The 14,759-nt window shown below is 46.8% G+C and overlaps 2 protein-coding genes across 2 annotated transcripts; both read right to left on the reverse strand.

The window, feature by feature from the left end:
* Positions 1-1,311: 1,311 nt before the first annotated feature.
* LOC148112514 (nicotinamide N-methyltransferase-like) lies at positions 1,312-4,311 on the reverse strand. The gene is made up of 3 exons (XM_087875923.1): positions 4,027-4,311; positions 3,010-3,217; positions 1,312-1,893 (listed from the first exon to the last, which is right to left on the reverse strand). The coding sequence occupies exons 1-3, from the start codon at positions 4,181-4,183 to the stop codon at positions 1,467-1,469; spliced, it is 792 nt and encodes a 263-aa protein (XP_087732049.1). The 5' UTR covers positions 4,184-4,311; the 3' UTR covers positions 1,312-1,466.
* A 3,353-nt stretch (positions 4,312-7,664) lies between these two features.
* On the reverse strand, positions 7,665-11,052 carry LOC148112515 (nicotinamide N-methyltransferase-like). Its single transcript, XM_087875581.1, has 3 exons — positions 10,853-11,052; positions 10,093-10,300; positions 7,665-8,275 (listed from the first exon to the last, which is right to left on the reverse strand). The coding sequence occupies exons 1-3, from the start codon at positions 11,004-11,006 to the stop codon at positions 7,849-7,851; spliced, it is 789 nt and encodes a 262-aa protein (XP_087731707.1). The 5' UTR covers positions 11,007-11,052; the 3' UTR covers positions 7,665-7,848.
* Between the last annotated feature and the right edge of the window lie 3,707 nt (positions 11,053-14,759).

Genomic DNA, 14,759 nt, shown 5'->3' on the forward strand with positions numbered 1-14,759 from the left:
TCTCTGTATCGTTAAGTTTCTTGGATATGTAGGCACATGGTAGCAATTGCCCCTTGATGTCCTTTGCAGGAGAACTGCAGCCACTGCCATTTCGCTGGCATTGGCTTGGACAATGAATTGCTGCTCTGGGTCCGGATGTTGCAGGATCGGCTCTTGGGCGAACAGCCTTTTCAGTTTTTCAAAAGCTTTCTGGCATTCCATGAGAGTGGCTGCGATAGCTTCGGTTTTGTTGGTTGGGACCCCGTTTTTAACAGTTCAGTTAGGGCAGTGCCACCTCCACAAAAGCTGGAATGAATTTCCTTTAGAAGTTGGCAAACCCCAGGAAGCTTTGGAGCTGTTTTCGGGTGCTTGGGGGTTAACAATCCAAAACAGCTTTAAGTTTGCTTGTGTCCATCTCTACCCCATCGCTAGAAATCTGGTATCCTAAGTAGTCTAGTGAAGTCTTATGAAACTCGCACTTTGACAGCTTTGTGTAGAGCTTGGTAGCGAGCAGGTTTTTCAGCACCTGCCGGACAAGCTTTACGTGCTCTTCCAGCGTTTCGCTGAATATGAGGATATCATCCAAGTAGACCAGAACCCCTTTGTATAGGTGCTCATGCAGAATCTCGTTAATAAACTGCATGAAGACTGCGGAGGGGCCCTTTGAAGTCCGAACGGCATCACTTTGAATTGGAAGCTGCCAATCCTCCTCCCTAATCCGTATATGGTAGTAGGCTTCCCTCAAGTCCATCTTGGTAAACACTTTGCCCTTTGACAGGTGATTGAGCATGTCCTTCATGAGGGGGAGTGGGGAGGTGTTCTCCATGCACACCTCGTTAATCCTGCAAAAAAATTTTTGAAAATGTGTGGGTCTCCTGCTTTAGCAGGGTCTAGGTCTAGAAGACCTCCAAAGTCCCTTCTAATTTTATTGTTCTGTATTCAGTATTGGAAGTCAGCTATCATCCCTAATCCTTTTGTACAATAGGCTAGACATATCTAGTTCCCTCCCCCGTTCATCATATGATTTAACCTAGCCACGCCCACCCAGTCATATGACCACCAAGCCATGCTCCCCCCAGTCACATGGCGCCCCCCCAGCCACACCCACCTAGCCAGTCTGGCCCCCCAACAGTCTGAGGGAGCCTGAAGTGGCCCCTTGTTCAAAAAGTTTGAGGACCCTCTAGGCCATCTAACCATTGAAAGGCAGCATTGTTTAATTTAATTAAAAATCAGATACAGGACCAATATATGCCCACAGCTGCAGCCGGTCATGATGTGATTGACTGTTTGATGTGTGACCCACACGTCAAGGAAAGCAGGAACCAACAGACAGAGAGAAAAACAAAATATTTTATTGCATACAAAACCATTTTCTTCTAGGAAAGGATCAGAGAAGCCACGCGGTGTGTGTTTTCCCTAACTTGTATAACAAAATCCTAACAATGGTTGGGGAAGCCTCTGGATCTTACATCAACAGCTATCTTATTTCATGGGCTATATTTCTGGGCAAGAAGGATGCACCGGCCTTTTGCATCTGCTTTGGACGGGGGGCAGTTGATCCTGGTCTCCTCAATCCATTTAATGACAAAGCCAGCCTGTCTCACTGCCTCTTCAATCACCTCCTTCTCCAGGTAAAGGACAGAGAAACGTCGTTGGCCAACCGTGTAGTAGTGCCCTTCAAGGCTTGAATTGAACAGGAGGTGCCCCCCTGGTTTCAGGAGGGAACTGATGTTCCTGAAGGCCGATCGGTAGGTGGGGATGTCTTTGCAAGCTGCATCAAAGCACAAACTGGAAAGCAGACAATCAGCAGGAGGAAGAACCAGTGGGGAAAAAGGGTTGGGTTGGGTCACATCGCATTTCAGGTACCGCTTGACAGCTCTTCGGACTTTCTCTTCCTTCTCTGGCCATTTTTCCCTGGGAGAAAAAACAGGAAGAATGTGACTTGCTTACTTCCAAAACTTGGTCAACTTAGAGTTGCCCTTCTTTTTATGGATGGAGATCAGAGGTGGGTTTCAGCAGGTTCTGACCAGTTCTGGAGAACCGGTAGCAGAAATTTTGAGGAGTTCAGAGAACCGGTAAATATCGCCTCTGACTGGCCCCAACCCCATGTATTCTCTGCCTCCCGAGTCCCAGCTGATCGGGAGGAAATGGGGATTTTGCAGTAACCTTCCCCTGGATTGGGGAGGGAATGGAGATTTTACAGTATCCTTCCCCTGCCATGCCCACCTAACCACATGCACAAACCATGCCCACCAAGCCACACCCACAGAACCAGTAGTAAAAAATTTTGAAACCCACCACTGATGGAGATAGGTCAGGTTTCCCAGGTCTTGCTGTCCTTCAAGAACAGGAAAGCCCTTCTCTCTCCACGAATTCCTTCTTGCCTGGGTTCACATATCACTCTGGGACCTGGAAGGTCTAGGGCAGTCTCCCAACCTTGGCAACTCTCAAATGTGTGGACTTCCTCTCTCAGAATACTCTTTCTGAGTCTGACGCAGGAATTAATAGAGATGGATACCAATGGAGGGCTTTGGCTAGAGAAAACCTGCTTAGATACAGGTCCCACCAGGAGAGAGAGCTTGGGAAAGGGAGGCCCAAAGAAGACATGGACTACTGAGGAGGAGATGACCCTGCAGGTCCTTCTGAAGCTCTGCAGAAGACTTAAAACAGAGGCCAAGTCTGGAACAACTGGTTCTCCACTTCCCATCTGCTCAGAAGAAACTGTGGACTTGTTGCCACTTTTCTTTCCTAGCAGAATGGACACAAAAGCCATGTCTCAATCTCAGCAGAATCTAGTGAAGCTTTCTGAAAGAGATTCTCCTTTGGTTCTTCAATGTGGACTCTTCTGGTCTGCACAATTATTTCCCTGTAAAGCTCCTGATTGCAAAATCTCTCCTGCTGCATTTTCATACGTGGACAGATTAACCAAAGTTGAAGAAAAGGATCTGGCTGCCTTCTCTAGTTGAATCTTAATTAATCTTATAGACTTAAAGACTTTCAAAGGAAAAGCTACATTCTTCCTCTACCTACCTGTCTCCCTCCAGTTCACAGACATATTTCACGATGGGGGTCCAATCAAAAGCCCCAGGTTCCTTCTTCAGCCATCGCTGCAACTCCTCCCAGTTCTGGACAATGTAATCACTGGCTATGATCTCTTGGAAGGACTCACAGGCGGAGAGGAATTGGTGGATGGTTGGGCCGGTGCCAATGTCGATCAGGGTGTCTCCCTTGATGCCATCTGGAGACCATCAACCCAACCACAGAGTTTTTCAAATTCAGTCTGCTTTGGGTCCTTTGTATCTGTTGCATGCCCCTGTATAGTTTCCCCATCTAAACTTCCCCTGAAGCACCAGAAACCCTTCGAAGATGATCCTGGAGACCACTGTATCATCTGGCAACTCCTTCTCTTCTTAGCATTCCCACGAATATATTTCCAACCCACCCATTTCCCCCTCTCTCCAGAAAAAATAAACACACGTGAAAGAAATTGGGGAAACTTCTTCCTTGTGTTTCATTTCCAGATCAATCTGCAGAAAAGGCCAAATAATGGAACATAGAATTATAGGGCTGGAAAGAATATTTCTGAACACTTTGGCATCTATCTTTTGCAAGCTACTTTCATTCCTTGGCTGTTTGTACCCTCAAGATATCATCTAAGTAATGCAAGTTACAATCAGCAGAATTGTGAAGATGAAAGCATAACTTTGAGATCCGCCTCTTGGCTCCTCCTGACCATCTCAGATCAACAAGCATCCCTCACCTTTCATTTCATTTTCATTTTCATTTTATTAAATTTGTATACCGCCCTACTCCCGAAGGACTCAGGGCGGTGAACAGGCACAAAATAAAACACATAAATACGAAAGTTAAAACATGATTAAAACCTAATTAAATAATTTTTGCCCGAGACAATTTAAAACTCCCAATAATTTAAAACAAATTAAAATTTGAGTTTAAAAATTTTTAAAAAGGGGGAAAAATTAGGCCAGGCCGGCCTGCTGGAATAGGAGTGTCCTTGAGGTTAACATTGGGGAAGTCAAGACTTACCTATGGTGAATGCCCTGTGGGCCCCTTTCAGGAAAAAGGCTAGAAACTGACCCACTCCTTCATCCACAAGGCTAACTTTGTAGTTCTTTTCCAGATGGCCTCTGGGATCAAAATGCTCAGTGTAAAAATCTTTCCCTGTGTAAGGCTCGTCCATCATCCCAAAAATACTTTCACCAACTGCTGGGCTCTCCTTTCATGCTCTGAGGATTATTATACTTTGGTCTTCGCTGGCTCCACCTCCTCATTTCCCTTACAGATTCTGCTCTCTCAACAAAATTCACCTTTGCATGTTGTAGCGTGAGCATTGTGCCTACAATTAGAAGCCAGGGCCTGACTTGACCTGAAACTAGGTGTTCCCCCCTGAAAAGGAAGCATGGGATTGGCGGATCCCCCACTAAAAAACAATATACCCCCAGCCCCAGGAGGGATGTGAGTGCATAACGTGTCAGTTTGAAATGGATGAAATGGGAGAAGACATACTGTACACAAAATCTGAATAGGAAGTCACGAGGCTTGGCAACAGAGGGAGAATAACTAAATATGAATCAATTGTAGAAACTGCAAGCAAGGGCAAAGGACACGTAGGCTTAAGCAAACTCTAGGGGCAAAAGGAGACACATAGACTAAAGCAAGGTATAAAAAGGTAAAGGTTCCCCTCGCACATATGTTCTAGTTGTTCCCGACTCTAGAGGACGGTGCTCATCTCCGTTTCAAAGCCGAAGAGGCAGCGCTGTCCGAAGACGTCTCCGTGGTCATGAGGCCAGCATGACTCAACGCCAAAGGCGCACGGAATGCTGTTCCCTTCCCACCAAATGGGGTCCCTATTTTTCTACTTGCATTTTTTAACATGCTTTCGAACTGCTAGGTTGGCAGAAGCTGGGACAAGTCACCCCGTTATGCAGCACTAGGGATTCGAACCGCTAAACTGCCTACCTTTTGATCGACAAGCTCAGCGTCTTAGCCACTGAGCCACCACTTTGTGAAATTTTTACTTTCCTATTTCTGGTGTTCAGTTGTATAAAAGATCATCCTTTGTTGGTGTGCAGGGTCTCGGCTCCTTTAGTGGCTTTTGCTGAAGGGCTTCAATAAAAGTTTTGTGAAAGTCCATCACTGGTGTCTGGTTCTGATTGGCTTCTGCGCCAAGCTGGTCCATTTTTGGGACAACAGAACAGAACATAGAATCATAGCGCTGGAAGGGATCCTGGCCTCCTGTTATGCAATCCGATATTCTCTCTTGGAAAAGCGGCATCATAACCCTAACCCTCTCCGGGGAAAGAAAACAAGGGGGAAAAGGAAGGGGTGCGCCCCCTTGCCAGAGGTCAGAGGAAGTAGAAGAGACAGGGCAGAGAAGAGAAGAGTGCCTTCAGGGCCAGATAGCCACATAGTCAGCTCTGCCTCCCTTTTCTTTTTTCTTTTTTTTTAATTTTTTTTTATTGAAAATTATTAAAAATTACAGAAAAAAATATAGCAATATGGATAGCATTGCAGAGAGTAATATAATACCTATAGCATTTTAAAGCATCAATTTTCGCCCAGAGATAGTACAAACCTTCATTAAACCAAATCATCAAAAAAAGAAAAGATTATCCAGAAGAAAGAATTCTTAACTGCCATGCAATGCTCCTATAAATATTTACCCACATTCACACTAAGATCAATATTTTACATTCTTCTTAACATTTCTATTTTTGCAGCCAAGCATACCACCTGTCCCAACTCCTATATAACCCCAATTCTTGTCTATCTCGCAAAAGTCCAGTAAGCTTGTCTGACTCTGCACAGTCCATGATCTTTGCGGTTAATGTAGCCTCCTATGGAATATTTTTGGATTTCCATTCTTGCACAAACGAGATCCTGGCTGCAATGATGATGTGGAGAGCGAGATACCAATTAGATTTGTTTAAGTTCTCTGGTTTCATACCTAGTAAAAACATTTCCGGGTTCAATTCTATCCTACATCCTATGATTTCTAAAATCCATTTTTGAATTCTAGCCCAATATTCTTTTGCTCGGGGACAGGTCCACCAGCTATGAAAATAAGTTCCCATAGCGGCATTGCATTTCAAACAAACCGGAGAGGTTTGCCTAACTTTTCTGACCGTCCTACTTCCTGGGCAGAAAACATCTGTTTTGGGTTTGAAGCTTTTCTCGTGTTGCGCCCAGCTGCCCACTGCTCCAGTGAGTTACCCTTTCCCCTGGTTCCTTGCCCAGGGTTGTGTGTCGAAAAGCAGGTTCCCCCCTCCCGCCTCATGGGCGATGAAGGCCAATTCCACGCCTGTCCGACTCTTCCTTGGCACTTAGGACTGGGGAAGGTAACAGCCTTTCTATTTTGGGACCGGATGCCAGTGCAAGGGCCCGGGTTCCCTGGAGGGCAGCTTTGCAGAGGGCAGCAGAATCCCTTCAGTGTCTCATGGCTGTGGCATCCTGGCTTAGTCCAGTGAGAGACCTGGAAGGCTGCAGAGCAGACGGAAACACGAGAGGGCATTCGGGGTTGCAAGCCTGGATGCCATGCCAAAGGGGCCTATGAAATGAAGTCATAATCCAGGACCCAAAAGTAAAAGAAAGGCATTTCTCAGTTCCCTGGGAATAAATCAATTACTTTCATAGCTTATTTCCAGGCTTTGAAGTCTACCCACCTTTGAGCTGCCAAGGAACCAAAGCAGCTTCTGGAGTCATAAAAACCAGCTGAATCACCCAGCAGAGCCTGGGGCTGCCTGGGGTCCAGAAGGAGCGTTTATGCCCAGGAAGAGCAGGCAACTTTGGCACCAAAGAAACTTCTGCTGCCTCACTCATCCGATGGGCCACAAAATCAGCTTGGCAGACACTGACTGTCAAGTGAAGGCAGCTCAGCTCTGCACCAACCCATCATTTTTCTCCTTTGGCACAAAACTTGGCCAACCGCCTCTTTTGGGCACGAGTACAGGAAGGTAGCCTGGCCCCTGCCTTGTTCTGCCTCATTGCCAGCTGCAGTTCCTTGTCCCGACCTGCTCCACAATTTCTGCTTCTGCAGATTGCATGGAGCAGTTGCCTGGCACAAGGGTGCATGTGGGCAGTCTGAGCCATGCCAAGGGTCACGGGACCTATCAAGGTGGAGGAGTGGATTGGTTCATGATCCTGAACCAACTCTGGAACGCAGCTGCTTCGCAAAGCATCCTCCCCCGTGTCCTGGAAAAACCCCACCTGCAGACAAACTCTAGCAGACACTCTCAGCTGGAAGCATCGCTGGCCCTGCCTGGCCAAGGAACCGGAGTGCAATATGTTTTCCTCAACCCTGTGAGAGCCAGGTGTGTTTGGGAGACATTTAGAGGTGGGGCCCTGGGCAGAGGCAAAGTGGGTAAGAGCAAGGGGGCTGAGGAAGGCTGCCCTCTCACCTCCCATCAGCCCCGTGGCTGATCTGGTTCAGCATTGCCGGTCATTTGGGGCAGCAGAGAGAGAGGGATGGGTGGCTCTGACTTGGAGGAGATCAGCCACAGAGAGGGCCACCCCTCGGCCACTGGGAGGGTAGCTGAGTAGAAGGGAGGGCAGCCTCAGAATGGGCAGGGCCGAGGGCAGCACAGGGCAACACATACACAGAGAATCCACGTATATAGGAAACAGAGAAACACAACACAAGGAAAGCACAAACCAACACACAAACACAGAGGCAAGGTGTTACTTTATTACACACAGAGCCATTTCCTGTTCACCGTTTCCTATGTGCCTTCTAGGAAAGGCATGAGAAGAATCCCAGGAGGCATGTGCCATGTGTTTTCCCTAACTTGTGGAACAAAATCATAACAATGGTTGGACAAGTCTGGGTGTTACACAACAGCTGCCTAATTTTCACGGACTGCATTTCTGGGCAAGAAGGATGCACCGCCCCTTCCCATCTGCTTTGGGTGGGGGGCAGTTGATCCTGATCTCCTCAATCCATTTAATAACAAAGCCAGCCTGTCTCACTGCCTCTTCGACCATCTCCTTTTCCAGGTAAATGTTAGAGAACCTGTGTTGGCCAACTATATAATAGTGCGATTCAAGGGTTGAATAAAACAGGAGGTGCCCCCCTGGTTTCAGGAGGGAACTGATGTTCCTGAAGGCCGATCGGTAGGTGGGGATGTCTTTGCAAGCCCCATCGAAGCACAAACTGGAGAGCAGGCAATCTGCAGGAGGAAGAACCAGCGGGGCCAAAGGGTTGGGTTGGGTCACATCGCATTTCAGGTACCGCTTGACGGTTCTTCGGACTTTCTCTTCCTTCTCTGGCCATTTTTCCCTGGGGAGAAAGAGAGGAAGAATATGATGTACCTACCTCCAAACCAGGGGTGAAATCCAACAGGTTCTGACAGTTTATGGAGAACCAGTAGCGGAAATTTTGAGCAGTTTGGAGAACCAACAAATGTCACCTCTGCCTGTCCCCAGACTGAGGTGGGAATGGAGATTTTGCAATATTCTTCCCCCAGGAGTGGGGAGGGAATGGAGATTTTGCAGTATCCTTCCCCTGCAATGCCCACCAAGCCATGCCCATAGAACCGGTAGTAAAAAAAAATTAGATTTCACCACTACTCCAAACCTTGGTCACTCTGGAGTTGCCCTTCTTTTTATGGATGGAGATAGGTCAGGTTTCCCAGGTCTGCTGTCTTTCAAAAACAGGGATTTCAAAATCCCTTCTCTCTAGAAAATTTCCTTCTTGTCTGGATTCAAAAATCAGTCTGGAAAAGTTGAGGACAGTGTTCCTCCACCTTGGCCACTCTTTTTTTTTTAATTGAAAAGTTTTTTTTAAAGAAAAACAACGATTTTCCCCAACCCCTTTTCCTACCCACCCACCCACCCACCCCCCCTCCCACCCCCCAACTTCCCAGAGCAAAATACAAGGTATTTCAATTAACAATTAAACTAACAACCCCCCCCCCTTAACCCTTAACTCCACCATAAGTAACATAACTTTAAGATTTAACATTCACTCATAAGCTATTTGATATTTTCTAGTCTGATACTTATTTTGAATATAATCAATCCATCTACTCCATTCCAACATATATCTTTCTTGAGTATAATCCTTCAAATATGCTGAAATTTTTGCCATTTCAGCTAAATTAGCAACTTTCACCTTGGCCACTCTTAAGATGTATGGGTTTCAACTCCCAGAATTCCCCAGACAACATGAGGGGTACCAATCTTGAGTGTTCCCCATGGAAAGCTACAGACATGTAGCTTCCATGGCAGTCACCAATCTCTTTGTCTTGGTACCACCTACCTCACAGATGGGGAGGGGGGTATAATATAGGAAGTGGCAGGAGAAGAACCACTGGTGGCCTTCTCAGGTTAATGGGCGAGAGTAAAGGGTGAGCCCACCGGGCATTTGGGCCAACTAAAACAAGGAGGAGAACATCAAAGTGTGGAGGGTTGAATAGGCTGCAAACTTTGATTATTCATCTATTTGAGTCCGATGCAAGAAGAAACTGAGATGGAAGCCAATGGGGTGTTGGCTACTGTGACCCTGTATGGATAGATATCCCACCAGGAGTGAAAGCTTGGGAAGGGGAGATGCAAAGAAGAAATGGATCATTGTGGAGGAGAAGACTCTGCAGATCCTGCAGAAGACTTAAAACAGAGACCAAGTCTGGAACAACTAGTTCTCTGCTCAGAAGGAACTGTGAGCTTCTTGCCAGTTTTTTTCCCTAGCAGAATGGACACAAAAGCCATGTCTCAATCTCGGCAGAATCTAGTGAAGCTTTCTGAAAGAGATTCTCCTTTGGTTCTTCAATGTGGACTCTTCTGGTCTGCACAATTATTCCCCTGTAAAGCTCCCGATTGCAAAATCTCTCCTGCTGCATTTTCATACATGGACAGATTAGCCAAAGTTGAAAGAAAAGGATCTGGTTCAGTGATGGGATTCAGCCAGTTTGCACCACTTCGGGAGAACCGGTTGTTAACTTTCTGAGCAGTTTGGTGAACTGGTTGTTGGAAGAAATCATTAGGGCAGAGAACCGGTTAAATTATTTGAATCCCATCACTGATCCGGATGCCTTCTCTAGTTGAACCTTAATTAATCTTATAGTCTTAAAGACTTTCAAAGAAAAAGCTACCTACCTGTCTCCCTCCAGCTCACAGACATATTTCACGATGGGGGTCCAGTCAAAAGCCCCCGGTTCCTTCTTCAGCCATCGCTGCATCTCTTCCCGGCTTTGCTCAGTGTAATCAGTGGCTATGATCTCTCGGAAGGACTCACAGGCGGAAAGAAATTGGTGGATGGATGCGCCACTGCCAATGTCGATCAGGGTGTCTCCTGTGATGCCATCTGGAGCCCATCAACCAAACCACAGAGTTTTTCAAGCTCAGTCGGCTTTGCGTCCTTCACATCTGCTATGCTGCATGCTGGTGCCAATTTCCCCCATCTAAACTGCCCCAGAAGCACAAGAAGCCCTTCGAAGAGCATCCTGAAGCCCCCTGATCACCTGGCAATCCCTTCCCTTCTTAGCATTCCCATGAACCTGTTCCCAACCCACCTGTTTCCCCACTCTTAGGAAGAAATAAACACATGGGAAAGAGATTGGGGAAACCTTTCTCTTCCTTTTTAATTTCCAGATCAGTCTGCAGAAAAGTTCAGGTAATCGAACATAAAATTACAGGATTGGAAAGGATGTTTGGGACCCTTTTGGCATTTGTAAGCTACTTTCATTCCTTGGCTGTTTGTACCCTCAAGAAGACATCCTAGTGGGGCAGGTTACAATCTGCAGAATAGTGAAGATGAAAGCATGACTTTGAGATCTGCCTCTTGGCTCCTCCTGACCATCACAGATCAACAAGCATCCCTTAGCTTGAAGTTAACATTGGGGAAGTCAAGACTTACCTATCGTGAATGCCCTGTGGGCCCCTTTCAGCAAAAAGGTGAGAAACTGACCCATTCCTTCATCCACAAGGCTAACTTTGTAGTACTTTTCCAGATGATCTCTGGGATCAAAATGCTCAGTGTAAAAATCTTTCCCTGTGTAAGGCTCTTCCATCTTCCCAGATACACTTTTACTGACTTCTGCTTGTTCCTTTCATTTCTGAGGATTATTATACTTTGGTTTTTGCAAGCTCCACCTCCTGATTACCCTTATAGATACATTCCTCAACAAACCATACTATTGTATCTTGCAGTGTGATCATTTTGCCCATTTCCTTATTTGAAGCAAGGACCTGAATTGACCTCTCCATTTTACGCAATCAGATGTTTTCCCTTGGAAGAGAGGCAGAGCTTTACGTTGACTAATTGTTCTCACTGTCAGAAAGGTTGTATGTCTCTTTGACCTGCTTCCACCCAGTACTTCTTGTCCTGACTTCTGGTGCCCTAGAGCAGTGATGGCTAATCTTTTTGCCATTGCGTGCCAAAGCAGGGCGGATCACATGTGCACAGGCCCATTTTTCACCAAGAGAGCCTCTGGAGCCTGGGGAGGGCAAAAACAGCCTTCCCCACCCCTCCGGAGGCTGGAAACAGCCTGTTTCTCAACTTCCAGTGGGCCTGGAAGGCCCGAAAATCTGCTGGCTGGCGCATGCATGTGCACTGGAGCTGAGCTAGGGCAACACTCCCATGCCCACAGATATGACTCCGTGTGCTACCTGTGGCATGCGTGCCATAGTTTCGCCATCACGGCCCTAGAGAATAAGTCAACCCCCTCTTCTTTGTGACAGCCCCTCAAGTACCACTTGAAGTGGTAGTACTGCTTTGGTAAGACCACCCTTGGAAGACCACAACCAGTTTTGGTCACCAGAATACAAAAGAGCTGTTGAGGCATTAGAAAGAGTGCAGAGAAGAGCAACAAAGACGATTTGGGGACTGTAGGCTAAAACATATGAGGAACGGTTGCAGGAATTGGGTATTTCTATAATGAAGAGAAGATTTATAGGGTCTCCTGCTTGAGCAGGGTGTGGGTCTAGAAGACCTCCAAGGTCCCTTCCAATTTTATTATTCTGTATTCAGTATTGGAAGTCGTCTATCATCCCTAATCCTTCTGTACAATAGGCTAGACATACCTAGTCCCCTCCCCCGTTCATCATACGATTTAGCCTCCACAACCTTTATCATCTTTGTTGCTTTACTCTACACACTTTCCAGGGTCTCCATGTCGTCTTTTTTGCATTGTGGGTGCAGAATCCGAAGTGTGGTCTTACCAGTGGGGTACAAAGCGATACTTTCGCTTCTTCTTGTCTTGAAGCTATGCTTCTGTTGGTGCAGCCTAGGACTGTGTTGGCTTTTTTGGCAGTTGTTTTGCTCCTCTGTGAAACAGAGGAGGGGGTGGAAGGATGCTTGGAGGGGCTTGAAGGTTTTCTCCTCAAGAAAAACTTTTCTCTTTTGCTTTTCCTCCTAATTCCTGCACTGGAAAGTAGCATTATAATTTTACAAGGCAGTCCAGCCTGATATTTTTTGGACTTCTCTCCAGCCATCTTCCTTTCTCTTCTTTGCAGAGAGGGACACACAGAGAGAGGGACACACACACACACACACACACACACACACACACACACACACACACACTGTGGCGTGTTTCCAAGGATCTTACCCAATAACTCCAACACAAAATGTACTTGAATCAGAGTTCTTTATTAATCAGTTGTTTCTATTACAGGTGAACGTCTGGAAGTGCATCTGGATCTCTGGACCACACCTTATATACCAGGGAGGTGGAGCTAAGGTAAGGAGGGATCAGGGGAAGGGCCAGGTGGGTGAATGGGGTTAACCCTTGCTCTGCTATGGGGAAGCAATGTTAGGCATTTATATGTAACACACACTGAAAGACACCATGCATTTCTCTCATTTTCTTATTGGTGGTGCCGTGGTTAGAGGGCAGTACTGCAGGATACTTCTGCTGACTGTTGGCTGCCTGCAATTTGGCAGTTCGAATCTCACCAGGCTCAAGTTTGACTCATCCTTCCATCCTTCCGAGGTGGGTAAAATAAGGACACAGATTGTTGGGGGCAATAGGCTGACTTTGTAAACCACGTAGAGAGGGCTGTGAAGCACTGTGAAGCGGTATATAAGTCTAAGGGCTATTGCTATTTTCTCCTTTAAGCTCTTTCTTTTGCCAAGGACCTGTTTCATTGAGGCTTCAGTTCAACTCCAGAGTCCAACTCTTCTTTGGGACAACCTCTCTTCCCTTTCCTTTCTGAATTCCAATTCTATTTCTTAAATGCCCAGATTTTGCCCTAATCTACTCATCCCTTATTTCCTGCTTGTTGGCTCCAAAGGGTTGCTATTTATAACAACTGGGGAGTAGCATCTATTTCAGCTCCTGGTTTATTAGTCCGCTGGAGCTGAGCCCAGAACAGGTACGGCAGTGTTTTACCCCCACAATTAGAACTTAAAATCCGATATTATCTGATCCTTGGAGATACACTCCTAAATCAAAATACGTAGTTTGTGTCCTGAGCCACCTCTTGTCTTCCATGTAAGGGAAACCCAGCAAAAATGGATCTTGTGATAGTTGATATCTTCTTCTTCTGCAACCACGTTTGCCCCCAGCTCGCTCAATGCCTTCTTCCTGCTAGAAGCACAATGGCAGAGCACAAACTTGGGAATATTGATCATCTCTCTCTTGATTTCCTTCTATTGGCTCAGAGCCCCTAAAGTTCCATCTGGAAAGCAGAATGACCCCAATGAGCCTCTAGGAAATAAATGGAAGACAACCACCTGCAGTTCCTCTCTCCCATTTATCCCCCAGGGAGCTTTGGACCTCTTCTTCCCAACCTGGATCCTTCAAATAGTGTGTATGATGTCACCCTTCCCACATTTTGAAGACACAATTTTGCAGAAGAATCTTCTCAGGCCTTCAGGTCCAAAGGCAATGCAGGGGACCTTTGGACGTGTCTTCAGAACCTCTACAGATGGCCTGCTAAGTCCATTCAGGAATTCTACCAAGATGCAGAAGCAAATCTTTGCTTGAGGAGCAAAGTGCATAGCTGCTCAGATATGACTGGACAGCTCAACTCTGCACCAACCCATCACTTTTCTCCTATGGCACAAAAGGACTTGCCAACCAGCTGCCTCTTCTGGACACAATTACTACCTTGTTCTGCTTCTTTGCCAGCTGTGGTTTCTTGTCCACACTTGCTCCACAATTTTTGCTTCAGCAAATGGCAGCATCTTTAAAAAACGAGGCAGCTGCCTGGCACGAGGGTGCCCGTGGGCAGCCTGACCTACGCCAAAGGGCATGGGGTCTACGATCAAGGTGGAGGAGGGGATTGCTTCACCAGTTCAAAACAGATCTGGCATGCAGCTGCTTTGCAAATCAGCCTCCCCTTTGTCCTGGAAAGACCCCACAACAAGACAAGCTCTGTCGGTCCCCCTGCCTGGCAAAAGAACCAGAGTGCAGTACATTTTACTCATCTCTGCATGATCCAGATGTGGGTGGGAGGACATTCAGAGGTGGGACACTGAGCAGTTATAAGATAAGATCAAGAAGGCTGAAGGGAGCTGCCCCCTCACCTCCCAGCCACCAGTAGTAGCCCCGTGGGGGATCCTGCCTTGCTTTGAACTGGTTCAGCCTTGCTGCTCATTGGGGAAGCAGAGAGAGAAGGATGGGTGGCTCTGACTTGGAGGAGAGCAGCCACAGAGAGGGCCACCCCTCAGCCAATGGGAGGGTAGCCGGGAAGAAGGGAGTGCCATCTCAGAAAGGGCAGGGCTGAGGGCAGCCCAGGGCAACACATGCCCACAGAATCCACGTACTTAGGAAACAGAGAGACATAACACAAGGAAAGCAGAAACCAACACACACACA

The sequence above is a fragment of the Pantherophis guttatus genome, chromosome 9 (genome assembly GCF_059756535.1).
Source record: "Pantherophis guttatus breed Tessera chromosome 9, ASM5975653v1, whole genome shotgun sequence".
NCBI classification, from domain to species: domain Eukaryota; kingdom Metazoa; phylum Chordata; class Lepidosauria; order Squamata; family Colubridae; genus Pantherophis; species Pantherophis guttatus.